Source organism: Hemicordylus capensis, chromosome 2, assembly GCF_027244095.1.
Source record: "Hemicordylus capensis ecotype Gifberg chromosome 2, rHemCap1.1.pri, whole genome shotgun sequence".
Classification (NCBI taxonomy): domain Eukaryota; kingdom Metazoa; phylum Chordata; class Lepidosauria; order Squamata; family Cordylidae; genus Hemicordylus; species Hemicordylus capensis.
The window spans coordinates 209,255,430-209,283,353 of record NC_069658.1 but is presented as its reverse complement, the minus strand read 5'-3'; the positions used below and the strand labels follow the sequence as shown (position 1 = coordinate 209,283,353).

Below are 27,924 nucleotides of genomic sequence, written 5' to 3'. Positions count from 1 at the left end.
ACCGTCTAGAGAGGAGGACAAGCAGCAGGAGGAAAAGCGCAGCAGGCGGCGAGAGACTGGACCTTTGGATCTGCTGCTGCCGCCGCCCCGGAGACGGAGCAAGTGGCCCTGATCCTGCATGCATTTGGCACAACAACGGCGCCGAGGACGGTCCTGCAGCCCGCCAGAAGGGATTCCCCCCGCCCCGCCTTCCCCTTGCAAACTTCCCTGGGAGGGGCCAACTTTTCTAAGAAGTAAGTTTGCAAAGAGGAAAAGTCCCGTCCCCCCGCCGTTCATGGTTGGAAGTGGAGGAGGGAAGGGGGTCTGCTTTGGAGGGGAGTTGTTGGGGCCAGCTCTTTTGTCTGACTTGAGTTGAGGGCGCGATCCTGCACCCCTGCACCTCCCTGGGAGTCAGCCCTATTGGAGTCACTTGGGGCCGACTTCTGGGGAAGGGGAGCCCCCGCCGCACGCTTTAGCCACAGCTCTGGGCTGCCAGTTTTAAACGCACTTTTATCTGGAAGCAAGCCTGCTCCAAAACCCGCGACGAGTGCAACGGACTGGGCTCTGTGCGTCAGCACTAATAATGAATTAATTTAATGAATTAATTAGTCTTTTCACCCTTTGGGGGTCAGGGAGAAGTTATTGACCCTCCTTCCTGTCGTTATGCACACTGCTTTGGGAATGCATGTCCTGAGAAGCACTTGGGTGTGCAAGAAGGATGATTGTTGCTGGTCGTGACGATCCTAAGCCTGTTTACTGGCCGAAGTTGCTGCCGGGGATGGAAGGTCGCTGGTCCCAGTTTGCTGAAGTCTGGCGCCTTAGAAGGGGCAGCCCAGGCAGAAAGGAGAGTTTCCTGCCGAAAGGCCTCACGTTGCAGGGCGCATCCCATAACCGCCACCAGCAATTGCTTTCCTCTTCTCCCCTTGAGATGTTTGCTTGCTTGCTCTTTGCATGTGTGAGAAGAAGCTGCTAAAATGCTCCATGATAGGCCTAGCAAGCAGAAAGTGACTCTGATGTTGCCTGAGCCCAAGACTTGGTTTCCCCCCCAAGTTTTTTGCTTCTAGAAATCAGGAGGGTGCCTTAAATTCAGAGCCCCTCCTCTCCCTTTCGAGTAAATGCAGGCATAACTTATACGGAATCTCTTCTTTTTAAGGGGGTTGTCTTAAATTCAGAGTCCTCTTTGGTTCGGGTAAATACGGTATGGAGGCAGTCTTATCTCGGCAGCAATCCCTGCTATACGGCATGGGATTTACTCCCAGGAAAGCGTGCCTAGGATTGTGGCCCGAGTTGCCGAAGCAGCAGCTGGAATTAACACCCCACCCCTATTTCTCCATCTCACTTTAAAAAATAAATACATTGCATAAACAGTTTCCTTCCTTTTCTAACGCATCGCCAAAATGTGTCTTTTAATAACCAGTACTGGAAAAAATATCTGCCATGTTCACTGTGTGTTTGCGCCAGGCGTGAGGGATAGCCTTGTAAATTACAGTTAAACACCTGTTAGAAGTTGCAAATGAGTGGGAAACCGACTTCAAATTGTTACATGATCCCTGATCAATCTTTAACCAAAGTGGCGGCTTGCTGTTCCCCTTGCATGCCATGAGTCTCAGTGTGTTTTCTCAGAAGTAAGATCCAGTTTGTTCAGTGGGATTTCCTCCCAAGCAAGTGTCTATAAGATCACAGTCTTTGGCATTTGCATTTATTATAGAAAGACCTTCCAGGTCCTGGAGTCAAAGGCAATGAGCCCGTGCACTCTTGCTTGAGAGGAAGTCCCTCCAAATATGACAGACTTACTTCTGGGTAAACATGTCTAGGATTGGGCTGTAACAGAGCACCTGTTTACTTGGAAGTAAGACCAGTTGTGTTCATTAGGGTCTACTTGCAGGTAAAGTTTATGGTGGTAGGTGCTACCAAGTTCTTTGCCATCTTTACTACAACTGACTATTATTTCAAATATCTATCTATCTATCTATCTATCTCTATATATAAAAAGTAAAGTTGTGCTATCGAGTCAGTGTCGACTCCTGGCACCCACAGAGCCCTGTGGTTTTCTTTGGCAGAATACAGGAGGGGTTGACCATTGCCTCCTTCCATGCAGTATGAGATGAGGCCTTTCGGCATCACGCTTCCCATCGTCTGGGAAACTTACCTGTGGGGATTTGAACTGGCAACCTCTGGCTTACTAGGCAAGTCATTTCCCCACTGCCCCATAAGGCGGTGTACATAATACAAATTAAAATATAAAAATAAAGACAAAATCAACACTTTCACAAAATAAAAACAATAAATAATTTCACAAAATAAAAACAATTAAATAGCTTAAAATTAATTTTAATTAAAAGCCTGAGAAAACAGGTGTGTCTTAAGGATCTTTTTACAGTACCACTTTTCAACACACAAAAAGCTTTCTGGAAATTAAGATTTTACATTTTGTTTTCCTTTTTACTTATTTGTATATACCATCCTTCGCCCTAAGACCCCAAGGTGGTTAGCAACAAGATAAAACAATAAAATTCAATAAAATAAACAAAAAAGCAAGATAAAAGCAATAGTAAAATTCAATAAAAACAGAACAAAGCGTAGGTAAAACGTTAAAAAGCAGGGATGGCTCATTGGCCAAAAGCCTAAATTAAAAGGGTCTGTCTTCACTCTCAACTCTGCATTTATAGCACTGTAATTTTTTGTTTTGTTAGGAAAATCCAGCGTTTGGTCAAGACCATGGTTTAGGACCAGGAGCCGGGGAGAAAGTGAGTAAACGAAGAGGAGATGGTTGCTACGTGGATTGTTAGCATTTTAACCAAATGTTGCTCCTGTGCAGGGGCTGTACCCTTGTTTTGCGTGCAGAAGGTTCCAGGTCCAACCCCTGGCAGCGTTTCCAGCTGGGCTGGGCAAGACCTTCATCTGAAGCCCTGAGTGGCCAATGGTCACACTCAGTAGAAAGCAGCTGGACATGTTTATCTGGAGTATCCATAGGGCACTGGTAGAGCCTCTGCTTGGCCTGCAGAAATGCCAAGCTTCAGCCCTGGCAGCACCTCTGGGCAGAGTGGAGAAAGACTCCCATCTGCAACCCGGGAGATCTGCTGCCGGTCAGTGCAGACTACGTTGAGCTAGACCAAAGTCCTGACTCAGTAGGCAGCAGTTTCATATGCCTTCTAACCACTGAACTTGATCTGCAGAAGCGAGGAGGTGATGTTTAACTCGCTGACACGAAATACTTTTGCTGGCTGATTTCTGCAGATTGAGTTAATTAAACAAGAGCAGGCCAGGTTGGGTTTTTCCCCCTCGTTATTTGGCAATCCTAGCCACTTTGGGTCTTGTGTGTGACTGTAATATGGATTGAGAACTGAACATCTTAGAATAGTTCTCTTCTAAATGTGAGTGGCAGCTTTTTTTCTTTTACGTGGCATGAATTCCTGCTCCCCCTTTTGCTTCCTTTCACAGTTCAAAAGGGCATATGTAGTGACAAGCTGGTCATATGCAAATATATTTAAATTTAATGGAGGTTATGTTCAGGGGTCAAGAAATGTTGGCTCTGGTCACCAGCTAGACAAACATTTTACTCATCGAGTTATGTTGGTACGTTACTCGCCAGGATTTTTTCCACTCGTCTGGCATCAATTTTTCACTTGTCACAGACAAGTAGACTAGTGGATTTCCTGAGCCCGGGTTCGGTTCCTCCTTCTGGATTCTTAGAACTTCTGTAAAATCCAGCAAAGTTGTGAAATTGGCTGCACAGAGGTCTGGTGTGTAATCCTGCACAGAGGTCCTTGTCTCTGAAATGATAGTTTTCCAAACTGCTTTTTAATGGAGCATGGATGTAACTGGGCAGAATCCAGACTAGGTTAAGGCCCATTCAACACTTGTACAACAAGTGTCCAGTATACACAGGCACAGATCTGTACACAGGTACAGTCATTCACATGTTATGCTGAATGCAGGTACCGAAGTACACTTCTTCTCTGCACGGTGCATTTGAGGGACCTGTATCCAGGCTCACTTTAAAAGTAAACGCCGGTACAGTCATTCACACAAATATGTGTACGAGTGGCTGTACAGACATCTGTACACTTGGACAGCACAATGTCTGAATCGGGCTTTAGTCATGACTAAATTCAATTGAAATAAATGATAAGTGAAGCTAGTCATAAGAACAGCCCTGCTGGATCAGGCCCAAGGCCCATCTAGTCCTGCATCCAGTAGCCCACCAGATGCCGCTGGAAGCCTACCGGCAGGAGTTGAGAACATGCCCTCTCTCCTGCTGTTACTCCCCTGCAACTGGTACTCAGAGGCATCCTGCCTTGGAGGCTGGAGGTGGCCTGTAGCCCTCCGTCTAGTAGCCATTGATAGACCTCTCCTCCATGAAGTTATCCAAACCCTTCTTAAAGCCATCCAGGTTGTTGGCTGTCACCACATCTCGTGGCAGAGAATTCTACAAGTGGATTATGCGTTGTGTGAAAAAGTACTTCTGTTTGTTGGTCCTAGATTTCCTGGCAATCAATTTCACGGAATGACCCCTGGTTCTCATGTTATGGGAGAGGGATAAGAATTTCTCTCTCCACTTTCTCCATACCATGCATGATTTTATAGACCTCTGTCATGTCTCCCCGCAGTCGGCTCTTTTCTAAACTAAAAAGCCCCAGGTGTTGTAGTCTTATTTATTTATTTATTTATTTATGTATTTATTTATTTGATTTATATACCGCCCTTCCGAAATGGCTCAGGGCGGTTTACAATTAAAACAGAAAACATTAAAAACAATTAAAACAGAGATACAAATATAAATACCAATTTAAAACAACTTAAAAGACAATTAAACTATCAAAACAATTAAAACCCTGAAAACCAGGTATTAAAACAATTAAAACTGATTAAAAACCCTGAAAGGCCAGGCCAAACAGATAGGTTTTAAGGGCTCTCTTGAAGGACAGCAAAGAATCAAGATTACGAATTTCCGCCGGGAGTGCATTCCACAGTCCAGGAGCAGCTACAGAGAAGGCCCGCCTCTGAGTCGTCACCAAACGAACCGGTGACAACTGGAGACGGACCTCCCCAGATGACCTTAACGTGCAGTGGGGATCATGTAAAAGAAGGCGCTCTCTAAGATATCTCGGACCCAAGCCGTTCAGGGCTTTAAAGGTAATAACCAGCACTTTGTATTTTGCCCGGAAACATATTGGCAGCCAGTGTAACTGTTTTAAAACAGTTTTAAAACAGCACCTTTCTCATAAGAAAGGTGCTCCAGGCCCCTGATCATCTTGGTTGCCCTCTTCTGCACCTTTTCCAGTTCTACAGTGTCCTTCTTTAGATGTAGTGACCAGAATTGTACACAGTACTCCCAAGTGTGGCCGCACCATCGTTTTGTATAAGGGCATTATAATGTTAGCTGTTTTATTTTCAGTCCCCTTCCTAATGATCCCTAGCATGGAATTGGCCTTTTTCACAGCTGCTGCACATTGACCCTTTCAACGAGCTGTCCACCACAACCCCAAGATCCCTCTCCTGGTCCGTCACCGACAGCTTGGATCCCATCAGCATATACTTGAAGTTGGGGGTTTTCGTCCCAATGTGCATCACTTGACACTTGCCAACACTGGACTGCATTTGCCAAACTCATGACTAAATCCCACAAATTTCAATGGGATTTATTTATTTATTTATCATATTTATATACCAGCCGATATATATAGTCATGACTAAGTTTCTCCAGATCCATCCCATTGTCTTGAAATTATCTGTATGCCACTGTGGGAAAAGCCCATGGGAAATACATTAATTAGGATAGTCACCCAATGAAAGAAATCTTGTCCATACCTGTGTTTACCAGTTAATTAGCAGTGCAATTTTGTGCACGGGTATTCCAGTGTATCCAGGAGTGCATAAGACTGCAGCCTAAATCTGTGTAAATTTGCATCAGAATAGATCTGATGAAACAAATAATTCTCTCCCTCCAGATGATGCACATCTTTCCACAGTAGAAAGAGACATCCCCTCCTGGGCTAGAAGAGGCATTCCCTCCTGAGCGAGAGCAGAGGATGTGCTGTCTGAGATGGTGCTGGCCACCAGAATACTTGCATAAATAATAATGTACAAATAATACTTTGTACTTGCATTAGGAATAATGCATTTTAAAAAATTAAAACACCTCTGGGTGGCAGCCTAGTGCCACAGTAGAAAGAGGCATTCCCTCCTGGGCAAGAGTGGAGAAGGAATACTTCTTCTGAGATGGTGCCTGTCACCAGAGGTTTCTGTACTTTGCATGAAGAATAATACGCTTTAAAAGTAAATAACTCCTGGTTAAATCATGGTACCTTTTTCCATTTATGCTCCCTGCCCTTCCTCCAAGGAATCTGAGATTATTCTCAAAACAACCCTGGTAGGTAGGACTAAGCTGAGTGCCAGGGCCAGTGACCTTTCTGGAGCAGCTGGGATTTGAATGTGGGTTTTCCCATGTCAGTCCAGCTTTTGTTCTAATCTAGTACATTGGTTATGAATAATGATAATCCTACCCTCCCTTCAAAGAGCTTAGGTTAGCATGTGTGGTCTGTGTCCCAGCTCACAACCACCATTGGCCCAGGGTCAACCAGGTGCGGTGGCTGAGTGGGGATTTGAACCCAGTTCTCGCCAGCCTAAATAAAACTTTTGAGCTGCTTAAACCGGATGTGTCACACTGATATTTGTTTCCAAGTGTGAGGGCGTTCCTGTCCTGACCCCGGCGAGCGACCCTAACCGAGAGCAAGATGGACTTCAAGACGGAGGCAGCTTTGGGGTCCGAAGTGCCCCCTGAATCCCTGGAGCCTCCCCCCATGGAACTGGAGGAGAGCCCAGGGCCACAGGGAGTGGCCCCCTCTGAGGCTGGGGAGGACCTGGTCTTCATACAGCTGCCACCAAGCCGCTCGGAGGCTCCCCCGGCACGGCAGGTCAGAGAGATTGGCGAACCTGGGCATCGCGACCCGGAGGCAGCTGAGATTCAGAGTGGCCTGGAGTGCACGGAGAGGCCAGCGTGGCGTTTGGACTCCCGAGACGCCCAGCGGGCCACAGAAGAGGGCGCTGAGGAGAGCAGGTGAACCACTCAGACCCACTTTTCCCCCTTCTTGTTCTGCTCCAGCTGGGATTGCCTGGGTGCTACGGCTGTTCAGGTGCCGCTTGCCCAGCTGCGGTAGTGTTAATTCCGCTAATTAATAAGACATCGAGATAATAAGACCTTTAAAGGCAGGCTTCGAAGCTGCATGTCCCTTTTTAAGCTTTCTCAATTCCAGCTGCCTGGGGTGGGTGTGCAGCAGTAGCATCCCCTCTAACAGGGATTCCCAGATGGTGTTGACTACAACTCCCATCACCCCTGCAGTGGCCTTTGGCAGGGGATTATGGGAATTGTAGTCCACACCACCTGGGAATCCATGTACATTTGGGAACCCTGGTGTGGAGGGGAAGGGATGCTTCCTCTTCTCTCCTCCCCATCCCCCCCGCCGCCCCACTGCTCTGATCCAGCTTTAGGCCTCTTCCCACAGCTGCTCTTTGCCCCGGTGAGAAGCTGTGGGCACCCATGGGGGCTTCCCTCCTGGGGCAAGGAGCAGCTGTGGGTGGACCCAATCCAGGCTGTGGCAGTGGGGAGGGGGAAAGCACTTCTCTCCCCACACTGATCTGGAGCACTACCCTACTGCGGCTAGGAAAAACAGGCAGGCAGGCCGACGAGAAGGTCCAAGGCGCGTGTGCACACACACGATGGTCTTGACTTTGGCCTCTAGCCACGCTCTTCTGAGCTGGAAGCACCCCTGGTCTTGCCCCGCAAGAGAAGAGTTAAGAGAAACTCCCCTTCAGAGGGTGCCCTGTTGTTTCCTGCCTGAGTCTGCGGACTGCAGCAGGCAGGCAGAGGACGCTGCTGGAGCCACCGGCAGACCCTGCCTCAGCTGACCCCGAGGCCTGCCGTGGGTGGGATCCTCTTGTAGGCCAAGACGGGGTCCCAGCAGACCCCCGACAGCTCCCAGGAGAAAGGCAGGGGGCTAATGCTAACTGGGCAAAGAGGCACCTTTTAAAGGGGCGATTCTCTTATATTTAGCAGGGGGAGAGCAACTGGCCCTACCCATCCCCAGCACAGCATCCCTCCAGTGGCTGTTAGGTAAGGTGTGCCGTCAAGTCGGTTTCGACTCCTGGTGCCCACAGAGCCCTGTGGTTTTTCTTTGGTAGAAATGTGGAGGGGTTGACCTTTGCCTCCTCCTGCACAGTATGAGATGATGATGCCTTTCAGCATCTTCCTATATCGCTGCTGCCCGATATAGGTGTACCAGTGGGGATTCAAACCTGCAACCTTCTGCTTGTTAGTCAGGCATTTTTCCGCTGCGCCACTTAAGGTGCCAGTGACTGTTACCGGTGTCTATATTTCTTATTGGTCAGGGAGCCATCTTGTTTATCTCTCTGTCTTTGGGGGCTTTGGTTGACGAGCGGAACATCAATCTCCGTAGTAGTAGTTGTAGTCACGCCTTTGCGTTTGCTACAGCAGGAGCCCAAAGATGGGAGCGGCAGGAGAAGCTGCCGAGGCTGCAGCCCGCGAACCCGGAACTGCCCGGTGGGCCAGGAATCCCTACGAGGAAGCCCCGGCGGCAGCGGTGGAGAGCGGCCTGCAGGCCCAGGCCGGGGTCAGCCAGGGCGAGCTGATGATGGAGTTGGAGGAGGGCGAGGCGGCGGCGGCGGCGGCGGACGCCCCCGAGGCAGACCAGCCTCCGCTCCAAGACCTCCTGGCCCGGCTGCAAAGACTCAGCCCCACCTTCCGGGACAGTTCGCCCACCTCGGAGGACGCCCTGCTGCCCGCCTCGGACGGAGAGGAGGGGGGCCACGGCTTGGGGGAAGTCCGAGCCCCGCTCCTGGAGCCGGCTGCCCCGGACGAGCGCCCCCCCTGCCCGCTGCACGTCGCCATGGGGCACGGCTTGGGAGCGGCTTCCCGCCGCTTCCTGCGGCCCGCCCAGAGGCGGAAGGGCCCGGGGAGCCACGGCTTGCTCTCCGCCGAGGCCGACCGGGAGGACTTGCTGAGTCTCCTGCGCTACGAAGGGGGCCCCCCCCTGGAGCCGGACAGCCCGACCCCCCTGGCCTGCTCGGATGCTGTAGCCGGGGCCAGCTGCCAGGCGGGCCAGCCCCGAGCGAGGGCCGTGGCCACGGAGGAGACGCCGCCGCCGCCGCCCGAGGGGGCTCCCGGGCCCGTCCCTGGTGGCGAGGGCAGGGGGAGGGCCAAGGGGCCCTGCCGGTGGTTCCCGCGAGGAGCGGGGGCCGGGGCTCAAGCCTCCTCCTCGGACTCCAGCCTGGAAGTCAACAGTTGGGAGACCCCCCCAGCAGCAGCAGCAGCAGCAGCAGCGGAGCCCGGCGGGACGGCAGAGGAGCCCGGCTCATCCAGCCGCAGGGAAGAGCCCCCTCTGAGCGCGGCCGTGGCTGTGAGCATCCACCTTGCATGGCGTCTGGCTAGGCCGCCCTTGGGTCTACTTGGCGGGTGGTGGTGGGACGTGGATCTGTTGCAGGGGAGGAGGAGGAGGAGGAGGAGGGAGCGTGTGGTGGGATCCCAACTGGCGCAGCAGGGATCCCTTGGGAACCAAGTTGCCGGGGGAGCAAGACCCTAACCCTGACCCCCCACCCGCAACCCACTGATCCGCTCCACTGACAGGTGTCTAGGGCCACCCAACAGCCCGGTCGGCCACAGCCCAGGCCTGCAGGACTTCTGCAGATGCTGGACGGCGGCGACTCCCACAGTCCCTGGCTAGGGCCCCCCCGGGGCGGGTGTTGGGTAGGTGGTCGGGAAACAGCCCAAGTGGTGCAGCTCTGCCGTAGCCGGTTCCTGCGCTGATCGGGGGGCTGGAGCAGAGGACCTCTAGGGGCCCCTTCCAACTTGAACATTCCCTGGTCCTAGGCCCAACAACCCCCCCCTCAAAAAAACAACACCACAAACTAGCAGGAGGGCGCCCCCCCCAACCCCCTTCTGGATTCCCCCACTGCAATTTCCCCACTTCTCCACAGCCAGGTTTCGACTGAAATGCTTTTATAATCTGACTGGGGCTGCGGCTGGAATGTCAACCTGGGTGGTTTTGAGGAAGGGAGGGGTGGACAGAGCAGGCAAATGCCGCTGCACCACCCGGAGACGGAAGTTGAGCGTCCTGCGCTTCTTGCTTTGACACCGATTCCCCACCCCACCCCTTTCTCACTCTCAACAGAATAAAACGGACCTGTCTTCCTTCCCAGCGTACAAAGAAGGTGAGTGAAGGTCAGTGGGAGCATTTCGAGGGAAAGGAAATGGGGACTTGGGGGTCAAAGGAAGGGGCCCGGTTGCACCCAAGGGTCTCGTGGAGAGCGAAGGGGTGGACAGAAAGGAAGTGTCCAGCTTCTCGTGTTGCTGGAGCAGGGGCCATCCAATTCAGGGAGATTTGGGACAGACAGAAAAGAAAGGAAGAAAAACTCTGCTCGCTTAGCTGGCTTTGCAGGGGAGGAGACGCATTTGCGGAGGGTGATACAATGCTCTCTGGTTCTAATTTTTAAAATTTTAATCCGGTTTAAATGCTTTATTTATTTATTAAAATTATGTGTGTTTGATTTTAACGTAGACAGCCCTGAGCGGCTTTCGGAAGGGTGGTATATAAATCGACTTAAATAACTAATAAAATAAGAGGTTTGTGACGAGCACAGAACCTCCATATTCGGAGGCAGTCTATCTCTGAGTACTAGACAGTGGGGAGAAGCAATTGCAAGAGGGGCCTGTTGCCTTGTGCCCTGGGCTTCCCCTTTGGGCATCCGTGGCCTCTGTGGGGATGCTGGAATAGGACCTTTAGCCTGACCCTGCTGCGCTTGCCTCTCCAGGGCCCCCCTCTCAGTTTTCCCCAGTGTACATCCACACAACCGGAAAACACCTTAATTTCTTTTTCCAGCCTTGTAGAGCAGGGCCAAAGGGTCATGCTGCACAAAGAGTGTGCATTTTCCCCTACTTTATCCTCACAACAGCCCTGCAAGGTGGGTTAGCAAAGAGAGAGAGAGAGATTGCTTGCCCCAAATGCCATGCCATCCAATCAGCTTCATGACTTGGCCAGCATTTGAACCCACCTCTCAATGTCCAAACTCCAAAGCTCTCGCTACTCAGCTGCATGGATATTACCTCTCTCTCTCTCTCATGCTAATTTGTTCGTTCCTTCAAGAAACTCAGGCCTGTTTCTGCAGTTTTCCTTTCCCATCTTATCCTCGCAACAACCCTGCTAGATCAGTAGGGAGAGAGAGAGTCATTTTATTATGCTTCACAGGATTCGAACCTGGGTCTCCCCAGCCCGAGTTTGGTACTTGAACCCAAGGGTTCTTAACCTCAGGTCCCCAGACATTTGGAACATAGGAAGCTGCCTTCTACGGAGTCAGACCCTTGGTCCATCTGACTTAACTATTGTCTTCCCAGATTGGCAGCAGCTTCTCCAAGGCTGCAGGCAAGAGTCCCTCTCAGCCCTCTCTTGAAGATGCTGCCAGGGAACCTTCTGCATGCAAGCCTGCAGATGCTCTTCCCAGAGTGGCTCCATCCCCTCAGGGGAATATCTTACAGTGCCCACATCACATGTAGTCTCCCATTCAAATGCAAGCCAGGGCAGGCCCTGCTTAGCAAAGGAGACAATTCATGCTTGCTGCCACTACGGCTCCCAGGCCCACTCTGGCTGGGGATGAAAGGCATTATGGCTCAACAGACATCTAAGGTTAGAACCCCTGCTCCAACCACTGCACCAGCTTGTGAGCCTCCAGACCAGTGATTCTCCAACTTGGGTCCTCAGGTGTTATTGGACTTCAGCTCCCATAATCCCCAACCAAAGGCCACTGAGGCTGGGGATTATGGGAGTTGAAGTCCAATAACACCTGAGGACCCAAGTTTGAGAATCCCTGCTCCAGACACTTTTATAAATAACAACAACTAGTTGGGCTAGGCGCAGGGCCTCTGTGCTTCTGGTTCTCCACCCCCCTTCCCCCCCCCACTCGGTTTTCCCTCTGTTCTCAGCCCCCTACCGTCACTGCTGTTTTCATTCCCCGCCCGGCGCTGCCGTTTTCTGCCCCCCGCAACCACCCGCCCCCACCATCGTTTTCTTTCCCCAACCACCCGGCACTGCCGCTTTCCTCCCCGCCCACCTTGCCCTGCTGCCACTTTCCTCTCCCCCTGCCACACATGGGATTAGCGACAGGTACGCCTTAGAGAAATATATAGGTAGATAATAATAATGTTACAAATATTTATACGGGCCTTCTCGGTCGCTGCCCCAAGATTGTGGAATGCCCTCCCTGCTGAGATATAATCCTTCCCATCTCTGGCAATTTTTAAAAAACACTTGAAAACCCATCTTTTCTCCCAAGCTTTCTCAGCTTTTTAAAAATGTCTGTTTTTAATTTTATGGCTGTTTTTAAATTGTTGCATTGTTTTAACTTTTATATGTGTGTTAATTGTTTTTATGTTAACTGCCCAGAGACAAAAGTTTGGGCGGTATAGAAATTTAATTAATAAAATAATAATAATAATACCCCGCCCCTTCAATGCACTAATGCTCAGGACAGTGTACAACATTAATTAAACAGATACAATACAGAATAAAAAAGAAATGTTAAAAGACCAGGTTAAAACCACAATGAAAATAACAAGTTTTTAATAACGTGCTTTAGAAACCATGAAAACAATGACATACCCTGAAACTGACTATCCCCTCCCCTCCCAAGCTCCTAGTCCTCATTGCCAAAGCTGGGAGCTTGAAAACAAGGCCTGGTGTGTCACTGCAGACTGCATAGCTGCAAGCTGTGTCGATGAGGACTAGGAACTTGGAAGTAGAGACGATGGGCTAACTAGATCATTGGGGGGTCGGGTGTTTTGTTGTTGTTGTTTTTTCAGTCAAACTGCCTGACTGAATGGTGCCTTTCTGCTTGTCTCAGTGCCAGGCCCTTGCGAGCCGGAGGACCTGCTGGATGGCGTGATCTTTGGGGCCAAATACCTGGGCTCCACGCAGCTGGTCTCGGAGAGGAACCCCCCCACTGGTGTCCGCATGGCCCAGGCCCAAGAAGCTGTGGACAGGGTTAAGGTGAGATGGGAAGCGGCTGGGGTGGGTGGGGGGATGTCTGGCTTCAGCAGAGCATAGGGGCCCTCGCTCACTGGTAGTGCTAATACTCCGCATGCAGAAAGAAGGGTCCAGGTTCAATCCCTGGCAGCATGTCCAGGGAGGACTGGGAAATACCCTGGGGAAATGCTGCCCGTCAGAGCAGACAGTACTGAGCTAGGTTGACCAGGGGTCTGACTCGGTAGGGGGCAGCTTCCTATTTTGCCTTTTTGTAGGGGGAGAGGGTTGGAGCTTACCAGGGGATATCGTTTCAGGAGTGGAAAGATGCCTTCCCCTAAGAAGACCCGCTTTCTTGCCTCCCTCTGCCCCCCAACAGCTCTAGATTTTGACAGGCTCAGCCGGTTTCCTCCAGCGCCTGTCTCCCTCTGAATCTCGTTTGCTGGAGAGAGGGTACTTGCCCTCCTCGGGCTCTCTTTGCTGGCTTCCCAGAGACATCTCTCCTTCCTGGATTAGACTGAAACAGAATCTCAAAACCCGCTTTCTATAGTTCAAATTAGTTTTCGTTGGGTTTCCGGTTCCGATCCCACGTTCGTTCTGTCTGCTCTTTTAACCTTGTTGGTGCTTTGTGATGTCTTTATGATCAGCTAGGACGTGTCTTGTTATCATTTTTTTGCAAGCCACCCCCAGCGGCAGTGTGCTGGAGGGGGCAGGGTAGGAATATTTTAAATGCCTTAAATTAAATTAATTGGGTTGGCCCACTCTGGGAAGCATGATGCGCAACTCAGAGCTTTGGTCTGACCTGGCAGGAATGGAGGTGTGTCGATGGCTCTTCATGCGGAGGAGCAGTCTACGTTTAGCTGCCAATGGCTGGGTTCAAACGGGGGAATGAGCTCCTGCCTTCATGTCCTGCTTGCGGGCTTCCAGCGGAATAGCTAAGTGGAGCCTCCAGCAGCAGAGGCAGTCCACCTCTGAATACCACTTGCAGTGGGGGTGGGGGGGCCGTGGAATTTGTTTCTTGCTCAAGAGCTTCCCAGAGGCATCTCGGCAGCTGCTGCTAGCACCAAGATGCTGGGCGAGTGCGGTTTCCTGCACTGAGCAACGGGTTGGGCTAGAAGACCTCCCAAGGTCCCTGCCAGCTCCCAGATTCTATGATTCCTGCACTGCACAGGCCGGACTAAGAAACCTCCGTGATCCCTTCCAATTCAAACGGTCTGTGATTCTATGAGATTCTCAGGGGCTTGATCCACCAGGACTCTTAGCTGCCGCTAAATGGAACCTCCATGTTCCAAGGCAGTCTAGCTCTGGACAGCAGTTGTTGGGGATGGGGAGCCGTTGTGGAAGTGGGCAGGTGTCTTCACCCAGCGGCATCTGGTTGACCACTGCAGGAAGCAGGGCACTGGACCCGATGGGTCTTTGGCCCCATCCAGCAGGGCGCTCCCCTTCCTTGCACTTGCCACCGTTTTCGCTCTGGTGCTGGGAGGGGGAGGTGGGTGCTGCATTGCCCAGCATGCCTTTGTCTAAGTCCTCTGCATTTTGGTGCAGGCTCCGGAGGGAGAATCCCAGCCCATGACGGAGGTGGACCTTTTTGTCTCCACGCAGCGGATCAAAGTCCTCCTGCTCGACTCCCAGGTGCGTCTGAGGCTCTCTCCGGGAACTTCCCTGCTCTTTATCACGTCTCCTGGGACGGGAGGTTCATGCGGATTAGTTTTCATCTCCTCTGCGCAGGGAGTTGGGACCACTGGTAGCAATTTTGATTCAGTCCGGTGTCTTTTTAAATTCTCCGGTTTGACTCCAGTTCAGGCACACACTTTAAGAAATAGCCTGGGGACCGGTTCAGACTTGTTTTTTGAACTGGTTTCAGGTTTAGTTCATGAACAGTCGCCACAGACTCTCTCTTGCTGCACCATCAACTCTGTAAAAGGAATAGGACGGTAAACTACTACTACTAAATATTTATATACTGCTTTTCAGCAAAAGTTTCCAAAGTGGATTACATAGAGAAATAAATAAATAAAATATGGCTCCCTGTCCCCAAAGGGCTCACAATCTTAAAAAGAAACACAAGGTAGACCCCAGCAACAGCCCCTGGAGGGATGCTGTGCTGGGGATGGAGAGGGCCAGTTGCTCTCCTCCTGCTAAACATAAGGAGAATTGCCACTTTGAAAAAGTGCCTCTTTGCCCAGTTAACAGGGGGTACTAATTGAGCTTGGAGGAGAAAATCTGCATGAGCTTTGTTTTTCAAAGAAAACAAATAAAATTCATCTGGGCAGGGGAAAGAGGTAAATAAAGCGCAAATCGTACCATTGTCTGCAGTCTGCTTGGTTTTGGGCCCACTTCTTTCCATGTCGAGTTTTTGCATTTCGGGGTTTGGGTCAGTGTCCCCTCTAACAGGGATTCCCAGATGTTGTTGACTACAACTCCCATCATCCCCAAGTAGAAGCCATTGCAGCTGGGGATTCTGAGAGTTGTCGTCAACAACATCTGGGAATCCCTGTTAGTGGGCACACTGGTTATGGAGTGAGCTTCCAGGCCACTGAGGGATCAGGCTTGAGTTCGGTTCTCTTTCATTGGGGAGGTGGCGGAGGGGAGCAGCAGACCCTCCCTGAGCCCATGTTTTGAGTTCAGGTTCCATTAGACTCCCTGCTCCTACAGACCTAGAGCCTAAGCAAGAGATGGCAAAGAGCTAGGAATTTAGCTGGCTGGTGAGCTGGTGGTTCACTCCCTCCCGCTTCCTGCAGGGCAACTCTTTTAATGGCTAGCGGGGAGACTGATTGATTGATTGATTGTTAAATTTATATACCACCTTTCATTAAAACAATGCCAAGGCGGTTTACACAGAATTAAAAAATAATAATAATAAAAATGACACAATTTAAAATATTAAGCTAAAAATATAAAACAAATCTGATTAAAAATTTAAAACACAAGCATAAAAACGGTACAAAATACAAAGAAGCAGCAGCAGAGACTTGACTAGCAAGCCAGAGGTTGCAGGTTCAAATCCCCGCTGGTATGTTTCCCAGACTATGGGAAACACCTATATTGGGCAGCAGCGATACAGGAAGGTGCTGAAAGGCATCATCCTCTCATTCTGTGCGGGAGGAGGCATTGGCAAACCCCTCCTGTATTCTACCAAAGACAACCACAGGGCTCTGAGGTTGCCACAAGTTGACACTGACCTACAGGACAAGGGTCCTGGCCTTCCCACCACTGTGTATTGCTAATGCGTCTGCTCCCTCTGTTGGATGCTGGATTCATTACTCTAGAGCAGGGGTTCTCAATGTTGGGTCCCCAGTTATTATTGGACTTCAACTCCCATAATCCCCAGCCCCAGTGGCCTTTTGGTTGGGGATGATGGGAGTTGGAGTCCAATAACATCTGGGGACCCAACGCTGAGAATCCCTGCTCTAGAGCAGGGGTACTCCAGATGCTTGATTTATTGATTATTATTATATTTATAAACAGCCTAACAACTAAATCTCAAGGCAGTGTACACAAAACAGTAAACGAAACCCAGTTAGAACAATTAAAACAACTTTAAAATCATAAAACCTTAAAAATAGCTTTAACGAAAACCTTTTAAGAATAGTTTTAGCAGAAGGCTTGGGAAAGCAGGTGTGTCTGGGGTGACTTTTTGATGGCAGCCAGAGACGGAGAAGCTCTTATCTGGGCAGGGAGCGCGTCCCACAGCCCTGGGGCAGCCGCGGAGAAGGCCCGGAGGGTGGGGCTGAACGACAACTCCCATCATCCCCAGCCGCAGAAGATTGTAGCTGGGAATGATGGGTGTTGTAGTTTAGCAATAATCTGGAATGCCCCTGGTCCGGAAACCCAGCTCTAGAGTCACCCTGTCCTCGGCTGCTCTGGAAGCCAAGCTGGAAGGAGTCCCAGTTGCTCCGTTGTGCTGCAGCGGTTCAGAAGACTGCTTTGGACGCTGCATTGGCCGTGCTGGTGTTGCCTACCACAGACGCACACGGCAAAGCGCCTCGAGATGAGAGGCATCCATCCCTTGCTCACCTAAGGAGGCTGAGCGCTGGAAGATGATGGGTCGGGCTAGCTGCAGTAACAAAGCTTTACCCAGCACCCCGCAAAGCAGGGGTCCTCAAACTTGGTTCCCCAGATGTTGGGATGGGGCTTTAGCTTTGGGGCACAGCCCGTCTGCTTTGCATGCAGCAGGTCCCAGGTGCGATCCCTGGCAGCATCTCCAGGTACGGCTGGGAGGGACCCCTTGGAGAGCCACTGCCTGTCAAGAGCAGACAATGCTGAGCTGGATGGACCAAGGGTCTGACTCAGTAGGCAGCAGCTTCCTATGTTCCTATGACTACAGATCCCATCATTGTGGCTGGGGTGATGGGAGTTGTAGTCCAAAATTTGGGGTACCAAGTCTGAGAAGAACTGCCCCAAAGACCAAAAAAAAAAAAAAAAGCAGGGAAAGGGAACCAAATGGTAGGAATGCATCCTGGTAAGCTTTTGCTTTGCTACTCCTGACCTCTTGTCTCCCCCCAGGAAGCTCTGATGGACCACCCCCTCCAGACCATCTCCTACATTGCCGACATCGGGAATATCGTGGTGCTGATGGCGCGTCGGAAACTCCCTCGCCGGGGAGATGCTTCCACGGAGAAACCGCTCTACAAGATGATTTGCCACGTCTTCCACTCTGCTGACGTGAGCTGGGGGGGAACTGGAAGGAACTTGGTGGGGGCGTCTGTGCGTGTGCAAGGGGGCATATTTGCAAGGCCTGTGAGGGAGTGGAAAGGGAGGCGTGGAGGTCCAGCCGCAGATCTTGCCTGCTCTAAATGGGACATAGCTTAGAGACAAATCCACATTTCACAAGGTTTGGATTTCCCAGTGTTTATTCACCGTGGAGGCTAAATGGAAACTCCATGTTTGCGGGGTGGGGCAAGTGGGGGAGAATCCAAAACATAAGGCAAAATACAAGGTGCTTTGGGCTTCTTAGGCCCTGGGTATTTAAGAGAAGGTCTTCTTCCCCATGAGCCCCACGGCCTGTTAAGGTCATCTGGAGAGGTCCGTCAGGGATGGGCCATCTCCGTTGCTGCCCCAAGACCCTGGAATGGGCTCCCTGCTGAAATAAGGGATTTTGGAAAGTCTCTAAAGACACATTTATTCGCCCAAGCTTTTGAACTAGACTTGTGGTTTAAAATTGTTTTAGGTTTGTTTGTTTTTTAATTTCTGTTTTAATTTGTTTTATTTTGCTGTAAACCACCAGGAGACGCAAATTTGGGGTGGTGTACAACTATAATAAATGATCAGAATACATTACCTACAGTAATGTATTGCCTTCATTAGAACCACTGATATGTCAACATTCTGATCATTTCAGTTGGCAGTGGATATTTTTCTCTTCTCCCTTTTAAAACCAGGTTTCCAGTCCTCATGGCTGTAGCAATGCATGCCAGGGGAAACACCCACAAAGTACATCTGGGCAGAGTCAGGGAGGTTAAGAACATAAGTACAGCCCTGCTGGATCAGGCCCAAGGCCCATCTCGTCCAGCATCCTGTTTCACACAATGGAACCTTTCTAGGTTAAAGAAAGGCTGAACAGGTGGCTTTGCCGAACTTCTTCTTTCTTCCCCATGGGTTAAATTTAAAAATTTAAGATTTTTAATAATTTTAAAAACTTGTGTTAATAACTATTCTATTTTTATTGTCATGTATTTTAATCTGTGAGTTTTAAATATTTTAAAATTTGTACACTGCCTAGAGATGTACATATCAGGCAGTATAGAAATATTTAATTTTATTTATTTATTTAAAGTATTTCTATACCGCCCAAAACTTGTGTCTCTAGGTGGTTTACAATATGATAGATAGATAGATGGGACAGTGTTATGAACAGAAATGTGATTTGTTCATGCCAGGGCACCTGAGTCAGCATAAAATAGGGGTGCAGAACTTTGGCCCTGCAGCTGCTGTTGGACTGCAACTCCCATCATCCGCAGGCATAGTGGCCACTAGTCAGGATGATGGGAGTTGGAGTCCAACAACAGCTGCAGGGTTGAAGTTGTGCAGTCCTGGCATGGGAAGTGGGCTCTTCTTGTTGTGGACAAGAAGTCTCTTCACAGGCCTGGGATAGCCTGACAGGAAAAAAAGCTGATGTCTGGTGGTCGCAAGCATGACTGGTCCCCTTAGCTAAGCAGGGGCCGCCCTGGTTTGCATTTGAATGGGAGACTCCATGTGTGAGCACTGGAAGAGATTCCCCTCATCAGGGGATGGAGCTGCTCTGGGAAGAGCATCAGAAGGTCCCAAGTTCCCTCCCTGGCAGCATCTCCAAGAGAGGGCGGAGAGAGACTCCTGCCTGCAACCTGGGAGAAGTCGCTGCTGCCAGTCTGGGTAGTCAATACTGAGCAGCTTCCTATGTTCCTATGATGTGGGCACAACAGCAGCCATCTTGGTTGGAGCGGGTTGGTCCCCTAAACCCTTTAAGAGCAGCATAATCCTAGAAGGAGCCCTTCCTCAGAGCATCAAGCCCCCAATAATCCACCACCAGAGGTGACTGTCTCACCTCGCCTCATAAAAGGGCCACCCCGATCCAGCCATTCTGACTTTCCTGTGGCCTTCTGTTCCGCAGGCCCAGCTCATCGCCCAAGCCATTGGGCAGGCCTTCAGCGTGGCTTACCAGCATTTCCTGCATGCCAGCGGCATTGACCCCAGCTGGCTCCATCCCCGAAGGTGTGATGCAGAGGAGGAGGAGGACGACGACGAAGCCCTGCCCAAAGGGGAGGAATTGTACAACGGAGATCTCGCTCACTTCTCCAAGCAAGAGAACTGCAAGGAGGTAAGGATGGTGAAGAGATGGCCTCCCAGGGATCGCAGGCAGGCTGGTGGGTGCCTGAACCGGTTCGGCATCTGTGTGAAGTGACTTTGACTTCCGAACTTGGGAAAATCCAGGTTCGGATCCCCACTTTGCCTAGAGACTAGCTGGCCAATGGAAAACCGCTTCTCTCTCTGCCAGCCTGCTTTGCAGGGTTGTTGGGTAGACACAAACTGAGATGGAATGCCCAGGAATGTGCCCTGGGCAGGAATACAAAAATCCAGTCATGGGGTAAAAATCGCGCTGGAAGACGGCAGAACTACAGAGCTCTTATCTCGAAAAGCCCCAAGATAATCAACCATGAGCTATGATAATCAATAAGGTGATAATCTTCTGGGGAAAGTCCAGAAACATGGAAGGTGGTTGTTATTTATTATTTATTATTATTCATTCGATTTCCAGAAAGGGCTCAGGGCGGTTTACACAGAGAAATAATAAATCAATCAGAGGGCTCCCTGTCCCCAAAGGGCTCACAGTCTAAAAAGAAACATCAGACAGACACCAGCAACAGCCACTGGAGGGATGCTGTGCTTGGGATGGATAGGGCCAGTTGCTCGCCCCCTGCTCAATAAAGAGAATCACCATGTTAAATGGGTGCCTCTTTATTATTAGTTACTGTACTTATTATTAGGCTATTTAAGAGAGCGACGCCATTTTTATTTATTTATTTATTTATTTATTTATATGGATGTAAACCGCTTTGGGAACTTGTCGAAAAGTGGAATATAAATATTCGTTGTCTTCTTCATAAACCTTGCTGGCGATTGAGATAATTGGGGAAGGTCTGGTTGCAGCTGCCACTGGCTCACTGGGTGGCGACCCAAAACTGGGCCTTCTCGAGGGTTGCCCCATGGCTCTGGAACACACTCCCAAATGAAATCACAATCTCCCCCATCTCTGGTTGTGTTTAAACAACTTTTGAAAACACACCTGTTTTGTCAAGCTTTTGGTTTATGAAGTGTTAAAGTTTTATTGCCGGTTGTTTTAATTTGTTGTGGGTTTTGATTGTAAATCTCCCAGAGATTTTATTTAGGCGGTATATAAATACCATAAACAATCACAATAAATAATAGTTACGTTTCTAGCCTCCCTTTCTTCCAAGGAGCTCAGAGTTGTGCACCCAAGATACGCCCCATTCCCATTTTATAATCATAATAAATAAATGATAACAACTGTTATATAGCTGCCTCATAACAGTTCTCTGAGCGGCTCACAAATAAAAGGTCCTGTTGTCGTCGCAACAGCCCTGCAAGGTAGGCTAGGTGGAAAGTGAGTGAGCTTTGTGGCTGGCTGGGGATTTGAATCTGAGTCTCCCCAGTACAGCACGCTAACCACTACACGGCATAGCTTCCGATTAGGTTGGAGAAATCCATGCAGTACTAATGCCTTGGTCGGTCTCTCTCTCTCGGGTTTTGTCTTGTAGGTCGTTCTCCATAAACAGAAGGGGGAAATTCTGGGGGTGGTGATTGTTGAGTCCGGCTGGGGCTCCATCCTGCCCACGGTGGTCATTGCGAATCTCATGCACAGAGGGGCGGCCGAGCGGTCGGGCAAGTTGAGCATTGGAGACCGGATCATGTCCGTCAACGGGACCAGCCTGGTGGGCTTGCCCTTGGGGGCGTGTCAGAACATCATCCGGGTGAGTGGCCCAAGGAGCGGACAGGTGATGTCAAGGGGGAGCCCCCCTCCCAAGAGAAAACATTGACACAGCTCATGGCCCTCAGGAGCTGCCGCTTGCCACTGAGTCTGACCCTTGCTCCATCAAGGTCAACATCATCTACACTGACCAGCAGCAGGTTTCCAAAACTTCAGGCAGGAGTTTCCCCCGGCCTGAAACCTTGGAGATGCCAGGGATTGAACCTGGAACCTTCTGCGGGCAACGCAGATGATCTACCACTTCTTCAATAAGAGACAGGCATAGGTGCATAGAAAGCTGCCTCCTGAGTCAGGGTCCATCTCGCTCAGCAGTGTCTGCTCTGACCGGCAGCGACTCTCCAGGGTTTCAGGCAGGGGGTCCTTCCCAGCCCGTCTTGGAGAAGAATAAGTATCTAAATACAGCATCATGTTGAGGAAAGTTCTCATTGATTGCACAACAACGTTACTCCATCAATAAGTTCAAATGAAAGTCCTTTTCTGCTGCAAGGTATTAACATGCAAGTAGGTAAGGCCTGTAGTTGGCCAGACAAAATCATGTTGTGTGTAGGTTACACTGCTAGGAAAATCCCAGAAATGAAATCCAGGAGACCCTCTAATACTGTGGGGGTGGCGTCCGTGGAAAATGCAATGCTGGCGTGCTTGACCTATCCCCCCAAATTGGGTTAGGTTGCTTAGCTAAAGAATCCACTCTTGCGGGGAGAGCGGATGGAGCAGTCTTCTTGGAACGGTATACCAATTTAGTGGGAGGAGTAATGGTAAAGTGTGTCGACTCCGGGCAACCACAGAACTCACTCTGTGGTTGTCTTTGGTAGGATACAGGAGGGGTTGACCATGGCCTCCTCCCGCGCAGTCTGAGACGATGCCTTTCAGCATCTTCCTAGATCGCTGCTGCCCGATATCGGTGCTTCCCATAGTCTGGGAAACATACCAGCGGGGATTCGAACCAGCAACCTCTGGCTTGCTAGTCAAGTCATTTCCCCGCTGCACCATTCAGTGGCAGGAAACCACAAATACCCCAAGCTACCCTCCTGCAATAACCAAATTGGCCTTCAGGGAGATGACTCACCAAGGGGTGAAGCTGTTACCCGAAGGTCACCTGTCCATGTCATAGAATTTTTTCTTAAGGTTCTGCATGCAAAAGGGAAGTAAAAAAAGAGTTTGAAATTTGTAGGGTTTCAATTTCAAGCATTATTCTTTTTATTGAATAATTGCCATATATGGTAAATTTGAATCATAGACGGTTGGAATCTGAGAGAGGAATTCTTCTCTTGGGCATGATGTCATTTTTGAATTACTGACCTGATTTGAAAATCTGATGGATACAATAACAGTTTAAATATCACAACTATATTTGGAATTTCTTCTAAAAAATACAAAAAGGTTAATCAGATCTTTCTGTAGCATTGTGAAAAACAGTGCATTCAGCTAATTTGCTCCCGTTGAGCCAGTTCAATGGGTGGCAGCTTGGTGTAGTGGTTAGAGTGCTGGACTAGGGCCGGGGAGACCCGAGTTCAAATCCCCATTCAGCCATGAGACTTGCTGGATGTGACTCTGGGCCAGTCACTTCTCTCTCAGCCTCACCTACTTCACAGGGTAGTTGTGTAACTAGGTACACCGCTCTGGGCTCCTTGGAGGAAGAGCGGAATACAAATGTAAAAAATAAAATAAAATAATGTAAAATAAAATAAAATAATCCACTGGAAGGATTGTGTCTGCCAAATTTGGTCTCCTGGGGGAAGTAGGACTTTTATTTCACGCCAACCAATCAGTTATTCAAAACATGTAATTGATGGTAACTGACAGGCTAGGTCTATATGACCCAGTTTGGCCTCTCTAGCTCAGGAGAGTCTACCTGCATCTCTGATGCTGGCAGAAGACACCATCTCAACAGGTCCAACCTCTATCCTCCCTCCAGGATTTGAAAAACCAGACTGAGGTGACCCTGAATGTGGTGCACTGCCCCCCCGTTACGACAGCCATTGTTCGGAGGCCCGACACAAAATATCCTCTGGGATTCTGCGTGGAAAATGGCATTGTGAGTAAATCCAGGCGGCTCGAAGGAGTAAACCAAGTTACGTGCTTTTAATGGAAAGCTGAGAAAGGAAAAGCCTTGGGGGTTTCTAGCCCCTGACTGGGTAAGTCTGTGTGAGGGAGGGAGGGGAGTGTCTGAATGCCACCACAGCTGGGCACAGCACTTTAGAAAGGCAACAGAGACAGGTCTCTGTTCCCAAGGCACTTACAATCTAGACAGTGGAGAAACTACATGAGGAAGGATGGGCAATCAAACCCTGACTGTAAGAAAAAGAGCTTTCCACTAAACCGGCTTAAAATAAAATCAACTTAGGTGCAGTTGCTGCAATTATAGAACTTTAGAGTCAGGAGGGAACTCGGGAGGTCTTCTAGACCAACCCCCTTGCTCTGAGAAAGGGAAATCCATACTCCACCCCCCGCCCAGTTCGAATCCTGTGAGTTGCACCTGGATCCTTTTCATGTGTGCTGCTGCCAAGCCAGACCCATCAGCATCTTGGTTATTGATATCGTTTTTAGCTTTATTTCCTTAAGGAATGTAAGCTTAGGAGATCACCCAGCTTTCTGTGTGTGTTTCCCCCTTAGCAACTTTGCAATGCCCGGACTGATTTGGACCACATTTGGTCCAGTTGTAGTGACACACAAGGAGTCCTCCATGGTGTAGTCTGTGATGATGCCTTTCCTCCTGATTAGAGATGTCGGACGCATGAGCATTTGAGGGGCATTTGAAGTGCGCTCACTGGGGAATTCTCATTATAGTGAAAGGGAAGTAGGCAGACTAGATCTTACCAGAACTTCTCGTCTTCATATCACTTCACTGCCTTCCTCTGAACCCCTTCCGGTTTCTCTACGGCCTTCTTAAATTGCAGTGCTCAGAATGGGACGCAGGCCCCCAAATGTGCTTTTTCTCCCCTAAAGCTCTCTGTCCTTTATCCCTGGGGTGGCCGACCTGAGGCTCTCCCGCTCCTGTTGGACTACAACTCCCATCGGCCCCTGTTGCACTGGATATTGTGGTGGGGGAGGATGGGCTTTGTAGTCCAACAGGAGCGGGAGAGCCCCGGAGCAGGCATGGCCAACCTCTCTCCTTGCCTGTTCCTGGAGGACCTTAGGGTGGTTACTCAGTCCTACTGTCCTTATTGCTATTACCGCCCCCATAAAATCCCATCATGCTTTGCAAGATGGGGAGGGTGGGCAACAAGGCCCCAGGCCCCGAAAAGGTAAGAGCCCCCCCACTTTGTACACACACGGATGGGTCCTTTTAGAGGGGCCCCAAACATCACACCTACCGGGCCCCATAGATTCTCTGGGTGGTCGAGTACAAAAGCGAACAGGAGGGACCCTGCCGGGGCAGCGCGGCCACCTCAGAGGACGGCAAGGGACCCTCTGCCCTCACCGCTTCCTCTCCCGCCACCCAGATCTGCAGCCTGATGCGCGGCGGCATCGCGGAGCGGGGCGGCATCCGTGTGGGGCACCGCATCATCGAGATCAACGGGCAGAGCGTGGTGGCCATGCCACACGAGAAGATCATCCAGATCCTCACGCAGGCCGTCAGCGAGGTAAGCTGGGGGCTGCCCCATCCCCCATGTCTGTGCGTGGCCCCCGTACCAGGGACTCCCAGAGGCTGTTGACCACGACTCCCATCACCCCCTGCTGCAGTGGCCTTTGGCTGGGGGTGATGGGAGTTGCAGTCAACAATATCCAGGGGGCACTGCTTCCCAGCCCCATATAGGAGCCACCCCACACGATGAATGGCCCGGACTATCGAGCCAGGCCACGAGCAGTCCTTTTGTAAGGCCAATGAGGAGCCCGTCGGCTCTTGGGGTCACCTGCTCCCTATCAGGGCTGGAACTGTAGTACCCCCACCTGGCCACTGGCAGTGGCGGCGCTGTAGCACAGCGGAGGAAATCACTTCCTGTGGCTTGCCGGCTGTTGCAGCTGGCGCAGGAAGTGAGGCATCTGGGCCCTGTTGCTCAGGCCCCCTATGCTCCGAGGGGCAGTTGTGGGGAGGGGGGCATACTTAGGTTGCTCCCCTTTCAGCACTGGGCTGCCCAGGAAAAATCCCTGCCTGGGACCCTGGAACGCTGTTGCCAATGAGTATAGGAAAGAGAGCTGGCCTTGTGGTAGCCAGCATGCCTTGTCCCCTTAGCTAAGCAGGGTCCGCCCTGGTTGCATATGAATGGGAGACTTGATGTGTGAGCAGCACTGTAAGATTTTCCCCTCAGGGGATGGAGCTGCTCTGGGAAGAGCAGAAGAAGTTTCCAAGTTCCCTTCCTGGCAGCATCTCCAAGATTGGGCTGGGAGAGAGCCCAGCCTGTAGGGTCGCCATATTCTGGCTTTCCAAATCTGGGTGACTAATTGGCATATTATGTAAATTGGCTTGCAGATAATTTTTGAGCAGAATGACGACGGCACGTTTTGCCCCATAACTCCGCTTCTACAAGGGCTAGGGCTTAGCTTTCCCCGCTTTCTTTTTTCAAATGCATGCTTAAAATCTGGGTGAAACCTGGAATTCTGGGGGCGTGGGGCGTGGGGATGGCAACTCTACCTGCATGCAACCTTGGAGAAGCTGCTGCCAGTCAGTGTAGAAGGCACTGAGCAACATGGACCAAGGATCTGACTCAGTAGAAGGCAGCTGCGGACTATTCAGCTGGAGTATTCATAGCTGAGCGGTAGAGCGTCTGCTTTGCATGCAGAAGGTCCCAGTCCCGGGTTCAAATCCTGGCAGCATCTCCAAGGAGGACTGGGAAGGTCCCATACCTGAAACCCTGGAGGGGCACTGCCAGTCGCGGACCAGTGGGCAGACTGGGCAGAAGACAGCCTCCAACGTTGATTTGTCTCAACTTCTGCCCTCTTCCAGGTCCACATCAAAACGATGCCGGCCTCCACGTATCGCCTTCTGACAGGCCAGGAGCAACCGGTCTTTCTCTGAGGGGAAGAAGGGTTGGGGGGGGTCTCAGCCCTGCCTCTCCTTGTTTCCCACACGCTCCACACCCGTTTCCCATCCAAAGCTAAACTCTGCAAGGAAGTCTCCCTTCTCAGCGTGGTGCGGATGGCGGCGTGATCTGTGGACGTTTACCTCTTTTTCCTGGACGAGAGGAGCAACGTTTTTTGCATGGTTTTGTTCAAGTGGGGTGGGTTGCTGCACTTTAGCTTTAAACTGGCGTGTCCAGGCACCTCATCCTGTGCATTTTGCGTTGCGTCAGAACCCCTCCCTCCGTTCCCATCTAGCCCAGTGTGAAGTGGTAGAGTCTTGAGACGGAAGCACTTTGTGTGGGCGGTACGGTGGTTTTATTCATGTTCCCCTACAGCAGGGGTTTGCAAACATGTTGGACTACAATTCCGATCATCCCCTGCCACGATGGCCAAAGGCCATCGTGGCAGGGGATAATGGGGGTTGTAGTCCAGCTGGGGACCTACGGTTGAGAAACCCTGCCCTAAAATGCCCTGCTCATAAAGAGTTGCATATCCTTTCCCCCTAGCTTTCTGCTTGCAGGGATTTTTGATTGAAAAAGGTGAAACCTTCAAAAACAGTACCTCCCACTGTCCTAGTCGTAGTCCACTGCTACCTCACCCCTGTCGCCTTTTCCCGAGGAGTGCAACGGACCAGTTCTTGCTCCTTCCTTGTCCACATCCAAAGTTTGTAGGGGGCTTGCCCGCCCACCTTGCTTGCTTGACATGGTACCAAACACAGCCTCCTGGGAGCTTTTCACACAAGTGGGATGCTTGCAGGATGCCGATACACACACACGACTTGGAGGCGGAATGAGGAACTGACTGCTTCCAGGTCACACTCCAACAACAGATGTGATGCTACTTTCTTCCTGGATTGGATCACTTCTAGATAAAAGATGTGAGAATCTCCTGCAACTCTCTCTCTTCCTCCAATATGCTGGTTTTGTAGTTCTGGTCCTCCAAGGCATAGAGGAGGGTGGCTAGAAGGGAGATCTTTGTCACTGGTGGCCCACTGAGTGCCTGCTGGTTGTAGACATTCTTCCGATGCAGCAAGACACGTTTTCCGTTAAGAAAGAGTTAAGTATTTCGGCTCACAGAACGGAGATTACCCGAATTGTGCGGCAATAAGTATGCACTCTTGCTTCGTAAATTGAAGACTTCGATGGACTGCGGGCTGGGATAACCCCAGAGCAGGGCTGAAGACTGCAGCAATCACTACTTATTGACTGTGGAAGATGGGAGCAGAACAGCCCCCCTTTCCTAAGTCATTTGAAATACCCAGGAGGGCTCAAGCACCGTGCTGTCATCGTGGCTTCTGCAGCCCGCCTTCCTCCTGCCTGTCCGCCCCAGCTGAGGGCAAAGTATTTTATTTACACACACACACTCACAAAAAATCTGCTACCTCTTAAAACTGGAGGGAACAGCAATAAAAGTGGTTGGGGTTCTGCCGAA

At 50.5% G+C, this 27,924-nt stretch overlaps 1 protein-coding gene across 4 annotated transcripts; it reads left to right on the top strand.

The window, feature by feature from the left end:
* APBA3 (amyloid beta precursor protein binding family A member 3) lies at positions 1-27,924 on the top strand. Of its 4 annotated transcripts, none has more exons than XM_053304023.1 (13): positions 3-233; positions 2,673-2,726; positions 6,665-7,039; positions 8,474-9,395; positions 10,167-10,206; positions 12,889-13,034; positions 14,553-14,639; positions 17,514-17,672; positions 19,597-19,803; positions 21,263-21,475; positions 23,408-23,527; positions 24,936-25,076; positions 26,378-27,924. In XM_053304023.1, the coding sequence occupies exons 3-13, from the start codon at positions 6,717-6,719 to the stop codon at positions 26,447-26,449; spliced, it is 2,430 nt and encodes an 809-aa protein (XP_053159998.1). In that variant the 5' UTR covers positions 3-233; positions 2,673-2,726; positions 6,665-6,716; the 3' UTR covers positions 26,450-27,924. The 4 variants fall into 4 exon arrangements, with proteins under 4 accessions (XP_053159999.1, XP_053159998.1, XP_053159997.1 ...); XM_053304022.1 differs by having other exon boundaries at positions 8,471-9,395; XM_053304024.1 differs by lacking the exon at positions 21,263-21,475 and having other exon boundaries at positions 1-233; positions 8,471-9,395.

Excerpts from the sequence above, each read along its gene's own strand:
- APBA3 (XM_053304022.1), top strand. The coding sequence starts at position 6,717 with ATGGACTTCAAGACGGAGGCAGCTTTGGGGTCCGAAGTGCCCCCTGAA. Across the intron at positions 9,396-10,166 it reads CTCTGAGCGCGGCCGTGGCT|AATAAAACGGACCTGTCTTC; the intron begins GTGAGCATCCAC and ends CACTCTCAACAG. Across the intron at positions 23,528-24,935 it reads TCTGCGTGGAAAATGGCATT|ATCTGCAGCCTGATGCGCGG; the intron begins GTGAGTAAATCC and ends CCCGCCACCCAG.